Below are 15,644 nucleotides of genomic sequence, written 5' to 3' on the forward strand. Positions count from 1 at the left end.
AAGTAGGTGACACCGTTTTTTTGTTTTGTTTTGTTTTGGATTGGGTCCTGAATGCCATGAAAAGCAACAAGGCTAGCTGAACTCAATATGTTATTGCTCTTTGCTTCTGGAATTCACATATAATATGCCAACCACCTCAAGCTTCTGCAGCAATGATGGGCTGCTCCCTTGAACTGCAAGCAACACAAGTTGCTTTTGTCAGGGTCATTTGTCACAGAGACAAGAAAAGTAGCTAAGACGATCACACGAAAGCAACTGGTTACTCCCATGACATCCACACCACTGCTGTAACTGCGGATACATCTTACCAGGCCACTCATTATTGTAGCCCGTAGAGTATTGCTGTTGCTGGGTTTTCTCCCCATAACACATTCAAACGCTATGAAAGCTGTGTATTAGACATGAAGCCTTCAGGTCAGTTCCAGCTTGACTTCTCCATAGTCTATGACTCGAGTAGAGTATGCGGTGTCTTCAGCAATAGGGCCTTACCATCACTACTGCTTACGGGTTTCCAGACCTCCACGAACAGATTAGATATGCTAATCTGAGTACCCAAATGTGATATCAGTAAATGAAAGGAAACAGGCAATGTTTATTGTTCTGGGTCTCCGTTACCTAACTCAGAATGATTATTTCCAGTTCTACCCATTTACTTGTGAATTTCATGATTGCATTTTTTTTCTTAATAGCTGGATGATATCCTACTATGTAAATATGCTATATTCTTCGCTATCCATTCATCAGTTTGGTGGGAATCTAGGCTGTTTTCTTTTCTTGGCTGTTATGAGAATAATAGCAATGAACATGGATGAGAGAGTATTTCTATACCAGAATGGGGAGTTCATTGGGTATATGCTCAAGAGGGGTATAGCTGGATCATAAAGTACATCTACCTCTTTCTTTTTGTAGAATCCACACACTGATTTCCAAGGAGGCTGTACTGTTTGCACACTCACCCACCATTAGTGAATAAGTACTCCCTTTGCTGATACTGTAGCATTTGTTCCCATTTTGTAATCAGCCATCCTGACTGTATTTTGGAGAAATCTCAAGTTATAGTTTTAACTTGAATTTTCTCTGATGTCTAGAGGTGTTAAATATCTTTTTTTTTAGCCATTTGTGTTTCATCTTTTGAGGACTGTCTGATGTCCACTTCTTGTTCAAAATAGTCGCGGTTGCATGTGTGTGAAAGAGAGGGTGGACCAAACTGGTTTATAGCAGGAACAGAACTGAGAGCTGCCTGTGCTCTGTGCAGACTTTCATAATAACTGGACAGTGGGTCTACACAAGGAGCCCATAACCAGCAAGCGTGATTCGTATTCCAAAGAAACATAGAATGCAATTTGGCTGGCATCACACACATTATGTGGAGTCTGAAATCTAGCATGATAAACTACGGAGCACAATGATTTCCAAAGCATGGGCTGTGCCGATAACGGGCAAGGCGTTCAAAATGTTTTTCTCGTGGCCACGCTTCATGTGCCACGTGCTCTCTGGCTGCTACAGTGAGTGATGAGGACAGCATCGTGTATGAGACCTGCTCCAACCTGATAGCACATGGTGGGTACTATCTAGTGGCACAGAATGTTAACACAGACCTCCAACTGTCAAAGCATACGTGATAAGGGACAGATACCTCCAACTGTGCATCAGAAGTTTAGGGTGTTCCTTGAGAAAATGTGATTTGTTTTAAACGTTTGTCAAAGCCATAAATCGACTGTTCCTGTGGGGACAACAGACCCAGCTTCACCGAGGCATCTGGAAACGCTGCCCTGGTTCACGGGGAAAGAAATGGATTACCACACAGGGGCAACCAATAGCCATCAGAAATTAATTGATTATATCCTTTGTTCGAGGAGATATGCCACATGCCAGAGAGAATAACAAATGCTGGCATCGGAGAGGATGAGGGGTAGGGGATGAGGAGTAAAGAATATGATAAATGCTTTGTTATCACAGGGCATTTTGAGGAGGTGGGTGAGGCAGCGCCAGAGGCTGACGTAACAAGTTAAGTGTGATTTCCAGGATCATGTTCCACTCAGCCCAACTCTCTGAAGGTAGGGGTTGATGAAGAAGGCATTGCAAGCAAGGGGCACGTACATGTGGGAAGAGATCATATCATTGCAAGCCCACAGCAGCAGGAAGTGGAGTTTCCATCTGTTAGAAGGTGCAGCTGGATTCTAAAGAAACTCTGCTTTACTCTGGAGGTGTTGGGAGAACCCGTTTAAAAACTTTCTGCAAATATTGACATAACAAGATTTACTTTTTTTGGGGGGGGATCACATAAGAATTGATGGAGAGAAAGGATGGTTAGGGGCACCAGATGGCGAATGCTGAGGGTCACAAAGGGAGGAGGGTGGGCCTAAGGCTATTGGACAACTTTCCATTTTCACTGATAGAATGCTTCCCTTCTAAAAAATAAATAAATAAAAGTAAAACAAACAAAAAAAATTAAGCCAAATTTTATATACTGGTAACTTCTTAATTTGGGCATTTATACAACCCAGTGACAGTCATAAATTGAAACATTACTACTCTAAGATCAAGAAAAGAAAATAAAGTCAAGCCGAACACTGCCTCCAAGAGTCTCTCAATGTTGTAATACGCACGATTTGTTATCCTGGATTAGCGCCACACTCATCAAGGATGGGCAAGCGCAAGCTGTCCTTTTCTGTGCACTCTAATTCTCCATACAAATTGACCAGAACACAAAGCCCAGCCAGTGACTGTCTCTGCTAAGGCACCAGCCCAGCCCGCCTGAGCCTTCACAGCCCGACCAAACTCAGTGTTTCAAAACAGCGAAATAATAAATAAAACTAGCAGCACATTTTAGTATTCCAACAAAAGTAGAGTTAACGGTGATTTTTTTTTCCTAAAAATAACCTATTTGTTTCCACAGACAAAAAATAAAAGCCACAAGCTGTTGTAGGCACCAGTTCTCAAAGGCGACAGCTGCTCTGCTCTCTACAACTCCTCACAAGAACACAGAGTTAATAGCAATTAGAGGAGAGCAGGGAAATTATTTTGGGCGACATAGCATTTGACGAGTGCGGTTTAGTAAATAAAGTATTGCCAAGCTGCTAAAATATTTTCACTTTGCTAAAACTTTTCTGGCTTCCTGCACTGGCTTTTCTCAAAGGTGTGAACTGTGGGATGGAAACTGACGAATGTGGATCCCAGCCTTGCCTCCATGGTGCTACGTGTCAGGATGCTCTTGGGGCTTACTTCTGTGACTGTGCACCTGGATTCCTTGGAGATCGCTGTGAATTCAACTTTGATGAATGTGCCAGTCAGCCATGTCTCCATGGAGGTCTGTGTGTGGATGGAGGAAACAGGCAAGTGTTTTATAGGTGAGCGATGGGCTTACAGAGAGAGAGCAAACACTAGTACCACTGCGGTGATTTTTCAAGTTCTCATAGCCTCCATTTGAGTTGCAAATTGCATCGGGTAATGAAAAGTTGCAACATTCAATTTAAATAGAAAGAAGGAAGGAAGGAAGGAAGGAAGGAAGGAAGGAAGGAAGGAAGGAAAGGAGGGAGGGAAAAGAAAAAATTTGGGGGACATCTGTCCTGAGTGAAGATTTTCCAAGGCACTCTTGAAATGATCGAGAACTACATGTATCATAGAAAACTACCACCATCTAAACACCATGTAATGAACCTGTTATAGATAAGGAAGATGCAAAAGCAATGCTATCAGTTGTTAAAATTGCGAACGTAAGGTTTATATTTGTGAAAATAAGCAAATAAATCAAAAAATGAAAAAAAAAACCAATCCTCCAGAATGTATCTGCAAATGCAGCTGCCAGAACTATGATATTAAACTGGTATATCTTGGCTTCCCAGGTGTTTTGGAAATTGGGTGAATTTATTTGAGGAAGTAAATCATTAGAAAGTAAAAATCAATGCTCCTCCAAATATGAGTATCTCATTGGTTTTGGAGGAAAAGGGTAACTACATTATACCTTTGTGTGATAAATATAATTAATTTGTATAGTGATAGCTGAGTTCACATCAGATAATATATCCCTATAAGAAACAGTCTCATACTTGCTTAAACTATGACTACTGAACTGTCATGTGGAGGACAGTGTTTAATAGCACTGAACTTGGAATTCCCTTATTTGATATCAGCCCTGTGGGAAGCGTGGTGAGCATTACTGTTCCCAAATTGTAATATATACGGCTCCTTAATTGCAGTAAGGAATCTGAGGTACAGAGATGTCAGATGCTCCCATGAGTTTACATCATTAACTTCTTGTAAAACTAGGAATAAAATCACTTCCCTCCTTTTAATAAATCAGACATGGGGCTGAGGGTTTAACTCAGTGGTGGAGTTACATGGCTAGTGTGTGCAAGGCCATGGGTTCAAGTCCCAATAGCACACACACACACACACACACACACACAGAGTCATAAGTTACTTCAAATCTAATTTCAAAATGACTAAAAAAACTCAAAACGCATGTAATGAAAGGCATGTGTGCTGCAAATATATCCATAATTTATTTAATAAGATGATAAGATTTTTAGATGGAGCAGGGAGATTGAACCTTTCTTTTTAGAAATATGGAACACAACTTTAAATCATACCCTGTGTCTTGATGTGGCTTTTTTCTTGAAACCAAATAATGAAGCTTTGGCGGGAGTCTATACTCCAGGCAACCGCTAACCGTACACTACGGAAATTCGGGGAGGTTAGGATGACTGAAACTTCCAAGGGAAGGGAAACTCTCTGGAAAGCATCAAGGCGGACACTGCAAGGATTTGGGTTCCAACTGGAAGGCTCACAGGATGGAGCCTTCTATTCTCTACTCTTAAAGGTGTCATGACTCATTCCTTCATTTAGTGTTCTGTCTCCTAATAGCTAGTTTTTTTTTTTTTTTGTTTTGTTTTAATCAACCAATGTGGCTTTGGTTTATTTTTACACAATAAAAAAAACATGAGCATCTTTCCCATCATTCATGCGGGAAAATTGATGATTTTGTACCAAATGGGATCTCTATTTCTGTGAACTTAGACGTGCTTCTTGAATACAGGACATGAGCCTACTGTCTCACACAGAGCAAATTACTATTTTTTTAACGGCTTAGTGACGGTTAGCCTTTAGGTGGCATACTTTTTTTCCCTCCGAGTATTTATTTACTAACATTTTAATTAAGTGTATGTGTAACTGTGTTGGGAGCATGTGCTGCACGTGGGTGCTGGTGTTTAAGGAGGGCAGAGGCATCACATTCCCTGGACATTGGTGCTGAGACTCTAACTCAGGTCCTTTGGAAGACCAATAACATGCTCTAAGCCACTGAACCATCTCTCCAGCCTTATTATTATTGTTGTTATTATCATCGTCATTATTATTGTGTATGTTAGGGTAGTTGCCCGTGTAGCTGGACACATGTGGAGATCTAAGGATGACAACTCCATGAAGTTGAACCTCTCCCTCCACATAATGTGGGTTTGGAAATTGAACTCAGGTTCCCCAGGCTTACATAGCTAGAGCCTTCATGTATCGGGCCATGTTTCTGACCCTGATTTTTAGTGTTTTTAATTAAACAAAACCATGAATAGATTATTTTTTTCCTTAACTATTTGAGACATAAAATGTATGTTCCTTGCAATCTGCCATTTCTGGATCCTTAAATAGTTCGATATCTACGTTGGTGGTAAACATTCACAGTCTTGGGAACGGTTTATAAGTGTTCTATGGCTGGAGCATCCCCTATAAACACCCTATTTCACCCGAGTGTGCAGACCCGTTTTTAATTTTCATAACACTAAGTCCTTGTGGATACATCACCTAAATAAAAAGCTTCCTTAAGTGAAAATTCAGCAGCTCACCCCATCAGACTGAATTTTGTCACTGTGACATAGTTTTTAGTCAATGAATGCTTAGAAACAGAAAAACTAAAGTAAATATTCACGTGATCAAAAAGCAACAAACACTACAATTGTGGTATGCTTAAGAGTGCTTCTGATGAGTGAAAAAGTTTGGTTTTTATAATGAACCTCATTTGGTGCTAACTTCAAAAATACTAGTAATTTTATTTACTATACCATTTAATCGTAAACTAGTACCCTGATTGAGATGATGCTTCTGTCTTTTTATACACACACACACACACACACACACACACACACACATGTATACTTAATAATCATTATGATCTTATGACCTAAGTCTTCAATTTATGCATGAAGAAACTGCCTTCCAAATAATGTTGCATGAAGCTTTACTGTCACTTTTTAAGTCGATAAGGATAAGCTATTGTTGTGGAAACACATAACCGTCCAGGTCCACAGAGATAACTCTACGGTGCTTTTGAGGTAAGTATGAAGGCTATGTATGCCACTCGAGTCAGGGTGATGGACAAAGAGAGACAGCATAAGGAGGGTTGATTTCAAGACGGCGAAGGGTTGACCTGAAATTTTCATTTACTGTTTAGCTACCACTGTGACTGCATGGGCAGTGGTTTCACGGGGACACATTGTGAGAATTTGATGCCTGTTTGTTGGTCAAAGCCTTGTCACAATAATGCTACCTGTGAAGACGCCGGTAACGGCTACATTTGTCACTGCTGGCCTGGTAAGTGACAAGTACTTTGTCATTATTTTTTTTTCTTTTTACTTAGACTAGAAACAAGCTGCTTATAAAAATTAAACTAAAACGTCTTGCTGTCGAAGGCGCTAAGTCAGCACTTTACTTGGTTTACTTATTGAGTTGGAGTCTTCATTGCCTACACAGCATTACAGTATACTATACACTGTAAGACAAGGGACCACAGCACAAATGACGAGAAGTCTCCAGTTCAGAAACACAACTGTAGAAGGTTGAATTCCACGTAGCTTTCATGATCAAATGTTCACTGGGATGGCATCTATCTATCTATCTATCTATCTATCTATCTATCTATCTATCTATCTATGTATCTATCTATCTATCTATCTATCTATCTATGTATCTATCTATCTATCTATCTATCTATGTATCTATCTATCTATCTATCTATCTATCTATGTATCTATCTATCTATCTATGTATCTATCTATCTATCTATCTATCTATCTATGTATCTATCTATGTATCTATCTATCTATCTATGTATCTATCTATCTATCTATCTATGTATCTATCTATCTATCTATCTATGTATCTATGTATCTATCTATCTATCTATGTATCTATCTATCTATCTATGTATCTATCTATCTATCTATGTATCTATCTATCTATCTATCTATCTATCTATGTATCTATCTATGTATCTATCTATCTATCTATCTATCTATCTATGTATCTATGTATGTATGTATCTATCTATCTATCTATCTATGTATCTATCTATCTATGTATCTATCTATCTATCTATCTATCTATCTATCTATCTATGTATCTATGTACCTCTGCTCACTGTTATATATACTGAGAATTAATGCCACAAGCTACTTTATAAGCAAGAAAGGACTGTAAAACCAGGGCTAACGAACACGTTGCCAATCATCACTGCTACATTTGTCTAAAGACCTTATTTCAGAAGTAAATAATTTCAAGAAGTATCCTATCCTTCAACTGAAATGTTTATCACAGAAGTTTTCCCGAAACTCAGATGTGATTGGATATGAGTAAAACAAAACAAAACAAAACAAAAAAAAATCACAACTTCAGAGGATCTGATTTGGTATCATGTTGTTTCTTTGTGAAGAGATTTATAGAGAAACTTGTTTAAAATATTGACTGTTGTCTTGACTTAAGGGATGTATATCTGGTTAAAGAGAACAGCAACTAAAATTCCCCACCCCCAGCCTTGGTGGACTGGACAGGACTGGTAAACACATAAATTGGGCCTTCCCCCACGCTCCTGATTGAATGAGATAATACATGAGCCGGAAAAGCAGGGAAGGATTTATTAGACTTCTAAATCTCTTCTAACCTGGCTGACATGTGAGTCTTGAGTCTTAGGGCATGAAGAATATTACAAACAAAACAGCCCATGCTTTTTTTTTTCAAACTAACCCTGATACATGGCAACTGTGAAAACTATTATTTAGTAACAATTTATAAGTCTGTAAGCATGAAGGGGAAGTATTTTAAAAGTAGGCATTCTCGGTGAAGAGATTCCGAGGGTTCCAGGGGGTAGGGGGGAGCTCTCCACTGAGAATTGTGAGGTCTCTATTTGAGATGATTTCTAGTTCCTTTATCCATTGCTTGAGTTCCTTCTTCAGATTGTTGAGAAAGGCCCCAAGGGTTACACGGAATAAATATATTAGGCTATGGTGCAAGAGGATTTATATCGTGGCTTTTATTTGAAATAGGATCCACTCAGGGTTTTTATTGGAGTTACAAAATGAGCAATAATATTTGTATTCAAATTCATGGCTCATCAACAGTTAATTCTCTAGTTACGCACCGAGTGGGTTATAATTTAAACTTGTTGTCATTTTAACCATTAATTAGTACTATTTATTCTCACTCAGTCATTGATTGGAGGTCAACTGATTAAGAATTGCTGGGTAGTGGAGTGCTGAATAAAACACACACAGTCCTGTTTATGAGGAGCCGACAATCTGTTGAGGCAGTCGACTACACAGGCAAACAAGCATGCTGTTAAACGTTGTCAAAAGAGCAAGGGAAGAAAAAGGCTGAGGGATGTGACAGTGAACCAAGGCGTCTTTATTGTCCCATGTTCTGAACGAGAGAGGAAAATAAACCAAGGTGGAGTCTGGAAGTGGAGGAAGAGTTGGCCAAGCAAAGGCTTGGAAGAGGATTTCCCAGAAGGGAAGGGGGCACTGTTGAGGCTGTGGGTAGGAAGCATCCTCAGGGAGGAAGCAGGAGAGGTGGATGAGGAGGGTGCACTGGAGTGGTCATATTAAGGACCTTGACTTTTATACTGTATGAAAACAGGAAGCCACTGTTGTCATTTTAAAGTGGAAAAGCATTATGGCTTGATTTTTTTTTTTTTAATTTTGGATTTAGGATTAAAGACAAGTTTCTGGGTGAGCCTAAGGTGACATGACGGATGTCACCTGTGTGGTAGGCTTGTGTCCCTTAAAGGACTCCATACATTTGGCTCACTGGCTCACGACGTTGCTGATGCTTTTTCTTGTCAGTGTTCCACTAAATTTACATGTTAGGATTAGCACTCCGAACAGCACAAGCAAATAAAAAGGTCCACCTAATGGATAAAGCACGAAAATGATATAAAACAATTTTGGGGATCAAAGATACTAAACTAAGCTGCAACTCGGGAGAGTGTAACTAAGTCAACCAATTTTGAAAAGCTTACCCTTGGTGAGACAAAATACACAAATAGGCATTCAGACCCATTTGTTGGTGACATGCCAAATCCACGGAAACCTTTGTGGCATCTGTCAATTTTGGCTATAGTGGTAAAAGTGCATACACAATCTATAACGTAGAAGTTCTGTTTTCAGGTACCTCATTTTAAGATGTGTTAAAAGCTGTAAACGAAGACTTAGACTGAGGCGCATTTTTCTGTCCACATTTCAGAATACATAATGGTGTCCACAAAGAGTTGGATGTGTCTTAGGGACTTAAACAGGGAGTAAACAATGCGGTCTTTGAAAGGGCCACATGTGATATGAGTCCCTCATGTTAAAGCCCTGTCCACACACAATAAAGCTATATTTTTAAAGGTACACACGTGTGTAAAGACACAGAAGTAAGTTGCTTAAGGAGATTTCTTCTGTGTCTGATGTTTTAGTTTCTAACAAAGTGGCAAGCCATTTATCTATCATTAAATCCTTGGCCAAAACCAAAACGACCTACCTGGAGCCAGGAAGGTATAAGATAACCCACTTCTGTGTTCTGGGTGGTAACTCTGACCTTTAAGTGGTATGTTAGGGTTTCTATTGCTGTGATGAAACTCGATGCCCAAACAGCTTGGAGTGGAAAGGGTTTATATGGTTTATAGTTCTAGTGCATCACTGAAGGAAGTCAGGGCAGGTACCAGGAGGCAGGAGCTGATGCAGAGACCATGGTAGAATGCTGCTTACCAGCTTACTCTCCTCTCTGATGACTTCAGCTTGTGTCAAGTTGACATAAAACCAGCCAGCACAAGCTCACCCCTTGTGGACTTGACATACAAGCATATCACTGTTAAGCCACTTTCCTTCCTTGCTCATCCCCAAGATCACAAAATGACCACAGTCTTACGCATTCAAATACTTCAAATGTTCATTCTCTCTCTCTCTTTTTTAATAACCAAAACTTCTTTTGAAAAGTGGTATAGTTTTTAAAACTCTGACACCACCAACTTTAACCACCTTGGGCATCAAGTATAATGCCGGCCACCTGCAGAGCACAGCTCGAATGCGTTGACTCTAAGCGAACACTTCTCAGATGACGTCACCTCCGTGACGCTGTTCCCTTGTTAGTCTCTGCCAATTCCTCAGCTCCACCTGACCAGCGTTGTCCCAGTAAAGCAAACGTTTGACATCAGCTATTCCGGTATCTTGTTAACCTTCAGGCCCAGCTAACTAACCACAGCCACAGATTCTTAACGCAAAATAGCAAACGGCCCTGGTAGAGTCGTTAAGAGTTTTGCAAACTTCCCCCTGAAACTTCACAAGTCAGGCATTTCTCTCAACACACTTATCTTCCAAGTGGGCACAGAATAGCCCCCCCCCCCGCAGGCTTTGAACACTAAATAGAGTCCCACAGTTCTTCCAAAACCCTCCCCAAAACAATGTGGTCGGTCAGGTCTGTCTCAGAGATTACCCCACTATACTGGCACAGACTACTATCTTAGTTACTCTGAGCTTTAAGGGGCACCTTAGGGTTTCTAACACCGCGACCAGAGCAAGTTGGAGAGGAAAGGGCTTGTTTGACTTACATTTCCACATCAACTCCATCAATGATGGAGGACAGGGCAGGAACCAGGGAGCAGGCGCGGATGCAGAGGCCATGGTGGAGGGCTGCTGCATAGTGGCTTTGTCTCCTTCCTCTCTGATGACTCTAACTTGTGTCCGGTTGACATAAACCCGGCCAGCACAAGGGACTCCATGTCGTCTGTGCGGACGCTGCTGACTTTTCAGACATTGTCCTTAAAAAAAAAAAAAAAAGCTTCATTTTTAAAACAGCCGTTTGCTGAATTGGTGTAAATGGTTTTTCCATTTCACGCAGGGTTCGGTTTAAATCACAGTGATCTTGAGATTCCATTTTACTTCAGGCCTAGCTAATGACACCGTTCTGGAACTATTGGCCAGAGTCATACATCTTCTAGGATTTATCACGTATCCCTTTCCATTGCTACTAGAATCTATTTCCACATAGCATGCTTTTATCTGCTCCCCCTGCCAGCTTTTTGAGGGTGGGCGTCTTGCTAATTGGCTCCAGCGCAGTGGTCAGCCTCCTCTCAGACGAATGCCCGGCGTTTCCCAAGCTTTGGCTCAGCAGTATCTCTGACCTTTCACCCTGCAGGATACACAGGTACCCTGTGTGAGACGGACATAAATGAATGCAGTAGCAACCCCTGCCAATTTGAGGGGGAATGTGCCGAACTGTCCTCAGAGGATCTGTACGGACACGTTGCTGGCCTGCCTCCCTCCTTCAGCTACCTTGGAGCGGCGGGTTACATTTGTATCTGTCAGCCTGGATTCACAGGTGAGAATGAAATGGGAAATGGCTAATTAGAAGACCTGTGCTGTGTAAACTCTAGTGCCATGGCACAAAGGGTCCCCCTTGTGGGCATGGAAAATATCTTGGATCGCACGTAACTCCTGAACTCACTGGGCAAATGCAGACTACTGCGGATGGGCATGAACAAAATGGGAAGCATAATGAAAATGCAGACTTCCGCCCCATCTTTTCCTCCATAGATTAAATGTGTGTTTCAGGAAATACGTTAGCTACTGTTGAGGGTGTCTGGGAAAAGCTAATGATGAATATATAAACCAATGAGGTCCTCTTATGCCTAGGATTCCCTTCATTTTACTATTTCACATTAGAAGATGATGGACTTTGGTTTGTGATAACGCTTTTGTGTGGTTGCTGTAGAGGTTTTATCTGGTATCAGCATCAGGATATATTCTCCAATCATTTTTTAACGCGCATGTTTTTACATTAATTTTCAAAGGGTATGAAGTTAAATCTTGTGATATATATATATATGTATATATATGTATATATATATATTTCATATGTGAATTCCAAAATTGTGTCCCCATCATCCATCTTCTCCCCAAAGTGATTCAGTAATAAAACTATCATGCTTTTGCATGTCAAGCCAGTGAAGAAGGGAAGTGGAGTGTGGAGTCTTGGTGGCTCTTTGGGCCAAGTAGTGAACAACCCTTCTTCTACACCTACAGATCAAAGTTTATTCCACACATACTTCGTCCCACAAACAATGAGAACCATTCCCTGCTGTGTGTGTAAAACATAGAGAAAGCAATTTCCATGGACAAGTGTTCTCTGTGAAATGATAGCCAGAGTCATTGGGGTGAAGGACCAGCTGGCACTCCACATCTGCCATACCAAGTCCACTTTCAGTGATAATTTACAACCCCTCTGATTAGTAATAGTGGTTGCACACACTGTTTTAAGAGACAACCTGGAGAGACCCATGTTCAATTTCCCAAGTTCCCCTGAGGAACCTTTGCATTTCCATCAGCGGTATGCGAGTGATTAATTTCCTTAAATTGCGTTAGTCTTTGGTTCTTGAGTATTGTTAAAATATTCTCTGTTCTGATGGATGTCTCGTGACAATCTCGTTATGGTTTGAATTTCCGTTTGCTTCACGACTAGTGGTGTCGAATAGTCTCTCTGTGCCTATTGACACAAGTTTAAGCAAAATGGCTCCACGACTTCACGTATTTTCTTCTTAAATCACCCGTCTCTTGATTAATTTATATGTACAGGCTCTAGGCAATTGCGTCTTAAGTTATACCTTGAGAAGCTGTACTTAGCATTTCACTTTCCCTACAATGATTGTTAATATAATATTATGTTTTTAAGTTCCATTTCTACACATTCATCGCCAGGGTGCCCTGAATCTGTACTCTGCCATTGTTGAATGGTGGTGTATCTATGTGTCAATAATCACATTAGGTGATTGTATGTATCCATGCAAGTTATTGCTAATTTTTTTTGTCAAGTTTAAGCTCATGTTGCTAATAGCATCCTTGCCTTTTTTTTTTTTTTTTTTTTAAAAATGACTTTAGAATTTGTAGTGATTTCCAGTTTAGTCCTGGTTTCAATATTTTGCGTCTTCTGGTGTGTGTGTTCATCTCCTTCTATATTAATCAGTTTTGTTCATTTCTGTTTTTAAAGAATTTTTTGCTTAGTTCATTTTCTATTTTCAATCTTATTTTTTTTTTGCCCTTTATTTGGCCCCCTTTTCTGCTTCCTTTGAGTCATTTGCTTTTTTGTCTTCTACACAAGCATTTAACAATATAAATTAGAAATTAGCAGCATCCCACATAGGCGTGTATGTGTAGTTTTTCTTTTTAATTCGCCTTTTCTGTATGTTTCTAAAATTTCATCCTGTCATTCTGCTATTGATTTGTAGTTTTATTCATCAGAATTATAAAACACCTTCTGTAGTTTCAAGTGTTTCAGATTTGTTCAGGTTTGCTTTACCGCACATGGCGTGCTGTGTCTTCGTACCAGTCCTTAGATGCTGGAAGACAAAGGCTGCTAGGTAGGAATTTCTGTGTATACCTACCTGGTCCCGTTGATTGTATTGCCCACATACTCTGTACCTTCACCAGTTTCCTGTCTGGACAGCTTACTACTCACTTAGAAAATAGACTTGAAATCCCTGATTACAATGGTAGATTTGTGTTTCTCCTTTCTGCTTATCTTGTTTCCTGTATTTTTGAGGCTCTGTTGTTTGGTGCACATTTTAAAGTCGTTGCCTCTCCAGGGGAGTTGATCCTTCTGCCATTTTGCAAAGCCCCTTGACTGCTGTTACGGATTTACCTTCATGTACTTTATGTACTATTACTGTAACAACTCCTGGGATTTTAAAACTTTTCCCTACTCTTCTATTCTTGACTTAACCCATGCCATTGAATTCGTGGTTCCTCCTAAACAGCACATTAAACAATGTATTGTTGAGCTGATTTTAAATTTTTATCTCTGTCTTGTGGCTAGTACATTTGTTCATTTTACATTTTAGTGTATTATAGATAATCTATTCTTTGCTTTCTGTTTTTCTTCATGACCTCCTGTGAGTTACTTGACAAACTTTTAAGATATTCATCTTATCAATCTCCCATTGCTCTGAGGTGAATTATAGAATCTATATATTAACTCAGGTCCTTTTACTCTTCTCTCCTTAGGGTATCATTGCTTTGGGGATCAGATGATCTCACAATTTTTATTTTAATCACCAATGTGATTTACAATAATGATACTACCTATATTTTGATCTTTATGTATTTCTTTTTCTTCCTCCTAGGACCTCAAAATTCTTCTTTGTTCATTTTTTTTCCCCTGTTCATTAAAGAGTTTCAGATTTTATGAGTGACTCACTATTAGTGACAACTTCTTTTATCCTTGCCTGAGAAAGAACTGATTGTCCCTACATCCTAGAAGGAGAATTTTGTTACATATGGAATTTGTTTTTTTTAACAGTTAATTTTATTTAGAATTTGAAAAGTGTACACCACCTCCTTCTGCACTCTATAGTTTCTTTTTAATGTAATACTTTTCACTTGACTCTTTGAGAATTTCACTCAGAAATACATTGCATTCCTAACATGTTAATCCTCCCACTCCAACTCTTCCTTGGGACCTTCCCCGTGACCTAGCTAATTTCATGCCTTGTCCCAACCACCTTAAATCATGGAGGAAAGCCATGCTACCCATGTGCATATTGGACTGGAGCATGGTCTATCTACCAGAGGCCATACTCCTAAAATGAGAGCTGACTCTCTTTAATAGACTGTCTCTAGCTGTTTAGTAAGGGATTGGGACTTGTGTACTGCTTTTGCTGAAATATTAAATGGCTTGATCTCGTGCAAGTCTTACTCAGGTAACCACAACTCTTCTGTACTCAGGAGGGAAACAGTCCTGTCTTGTCCAGGAAATAGTGTGCCACCCCAACCCACCCTGACCTCTGACTCATAATCTTTTTTGTTTGCTCATCTGTGATGTTCCCTGAGTGTCGGGTTGTGAGAGTGAGTGGAATTTATGTCTATGGTACTTCATAGATCTTTATAGTTTATACTTTGTGAGTCTCTGTATTAACTATCATTCACTACATAGAGATTATCACACGAAGACTGAAAGCCATGCTAAGCTAAGGGTAGAGGGAAATCTATCTTCAAGACCCTTCACTGCTGAGTGTATTTAGTGAATTGTTGCAGGCTCATCCAAGAGCCTGGAAGTTTCCAAGATAAGAATTATTGCCAGCTTTATTGCACCGGCATGATTCTTCTTCTGTGAACATGTCTCAAATCCAATCAGAACTTTTATAACAGTTATACCGCTATTGTACTCATTGCTGTGTCTGTTCAGTGTAGCTTGTAGAGTTTGCAACAGGGTAAGATTGCTAAGGACTACTCTCCCCCACCAACCCGCATAGTACCTTCCTGAACTGTGAAAGCTATCCAAAGGTAGAAGCTTCCAGATCAGTACTTGCTTTAATCTGTATGTCTTACGACCAAAGAGTGTGGTATCTTCCA

At 39.9% G+C, this 15,644-nt stretch overlaps 1 protein-coding gene across 1 annotated transcript in view; it reads left to right on the plus strand.

The window, feature by feature from the left end:
- The window catches only part of Crb1 (crumbs cell polarity complex component 1), a 113,899-nt gene that overhangs the window by 16,126 nt on the left and 82,129 nt on the right, over nucleotides 1-15,644 (plus strand). The window contains exons 4-6 of the mRNA XM_051183139.1: nucleotides 3,140-3,335; nucleotides 6,443-6,582; nucleotides 11,437-11,619. Coding sequence (XP_051039096.1) covers nucleotides 3,140-3,335; nucleotides 6,443-6,582; nucleotides 11,437-11,619 — 519 coding nt within the window. The remainder of the gene's footprint in view (nucleotides 1-3,139; nucleotides 3,336-6,442; nucleotides 6,583-11,436; nucleotides 11,620-15,644) is intronic.

This window comes from Phodopus roborovskii, unplaced genomic scaffold (assembly GCF_943737965.1).
Source record: "Phodopus roborovskii unplaced genomic scaffold, PHOROB, whole genome shotgun sequence".
In the NCBI taxonomy this organism is placed as follows: domain Eukaryota; kingdom Metazoa; phylum Chordata; class Mammalia; order Rodentia; family Cricetidae; genus Phodopus; species Phodopus roborovskii.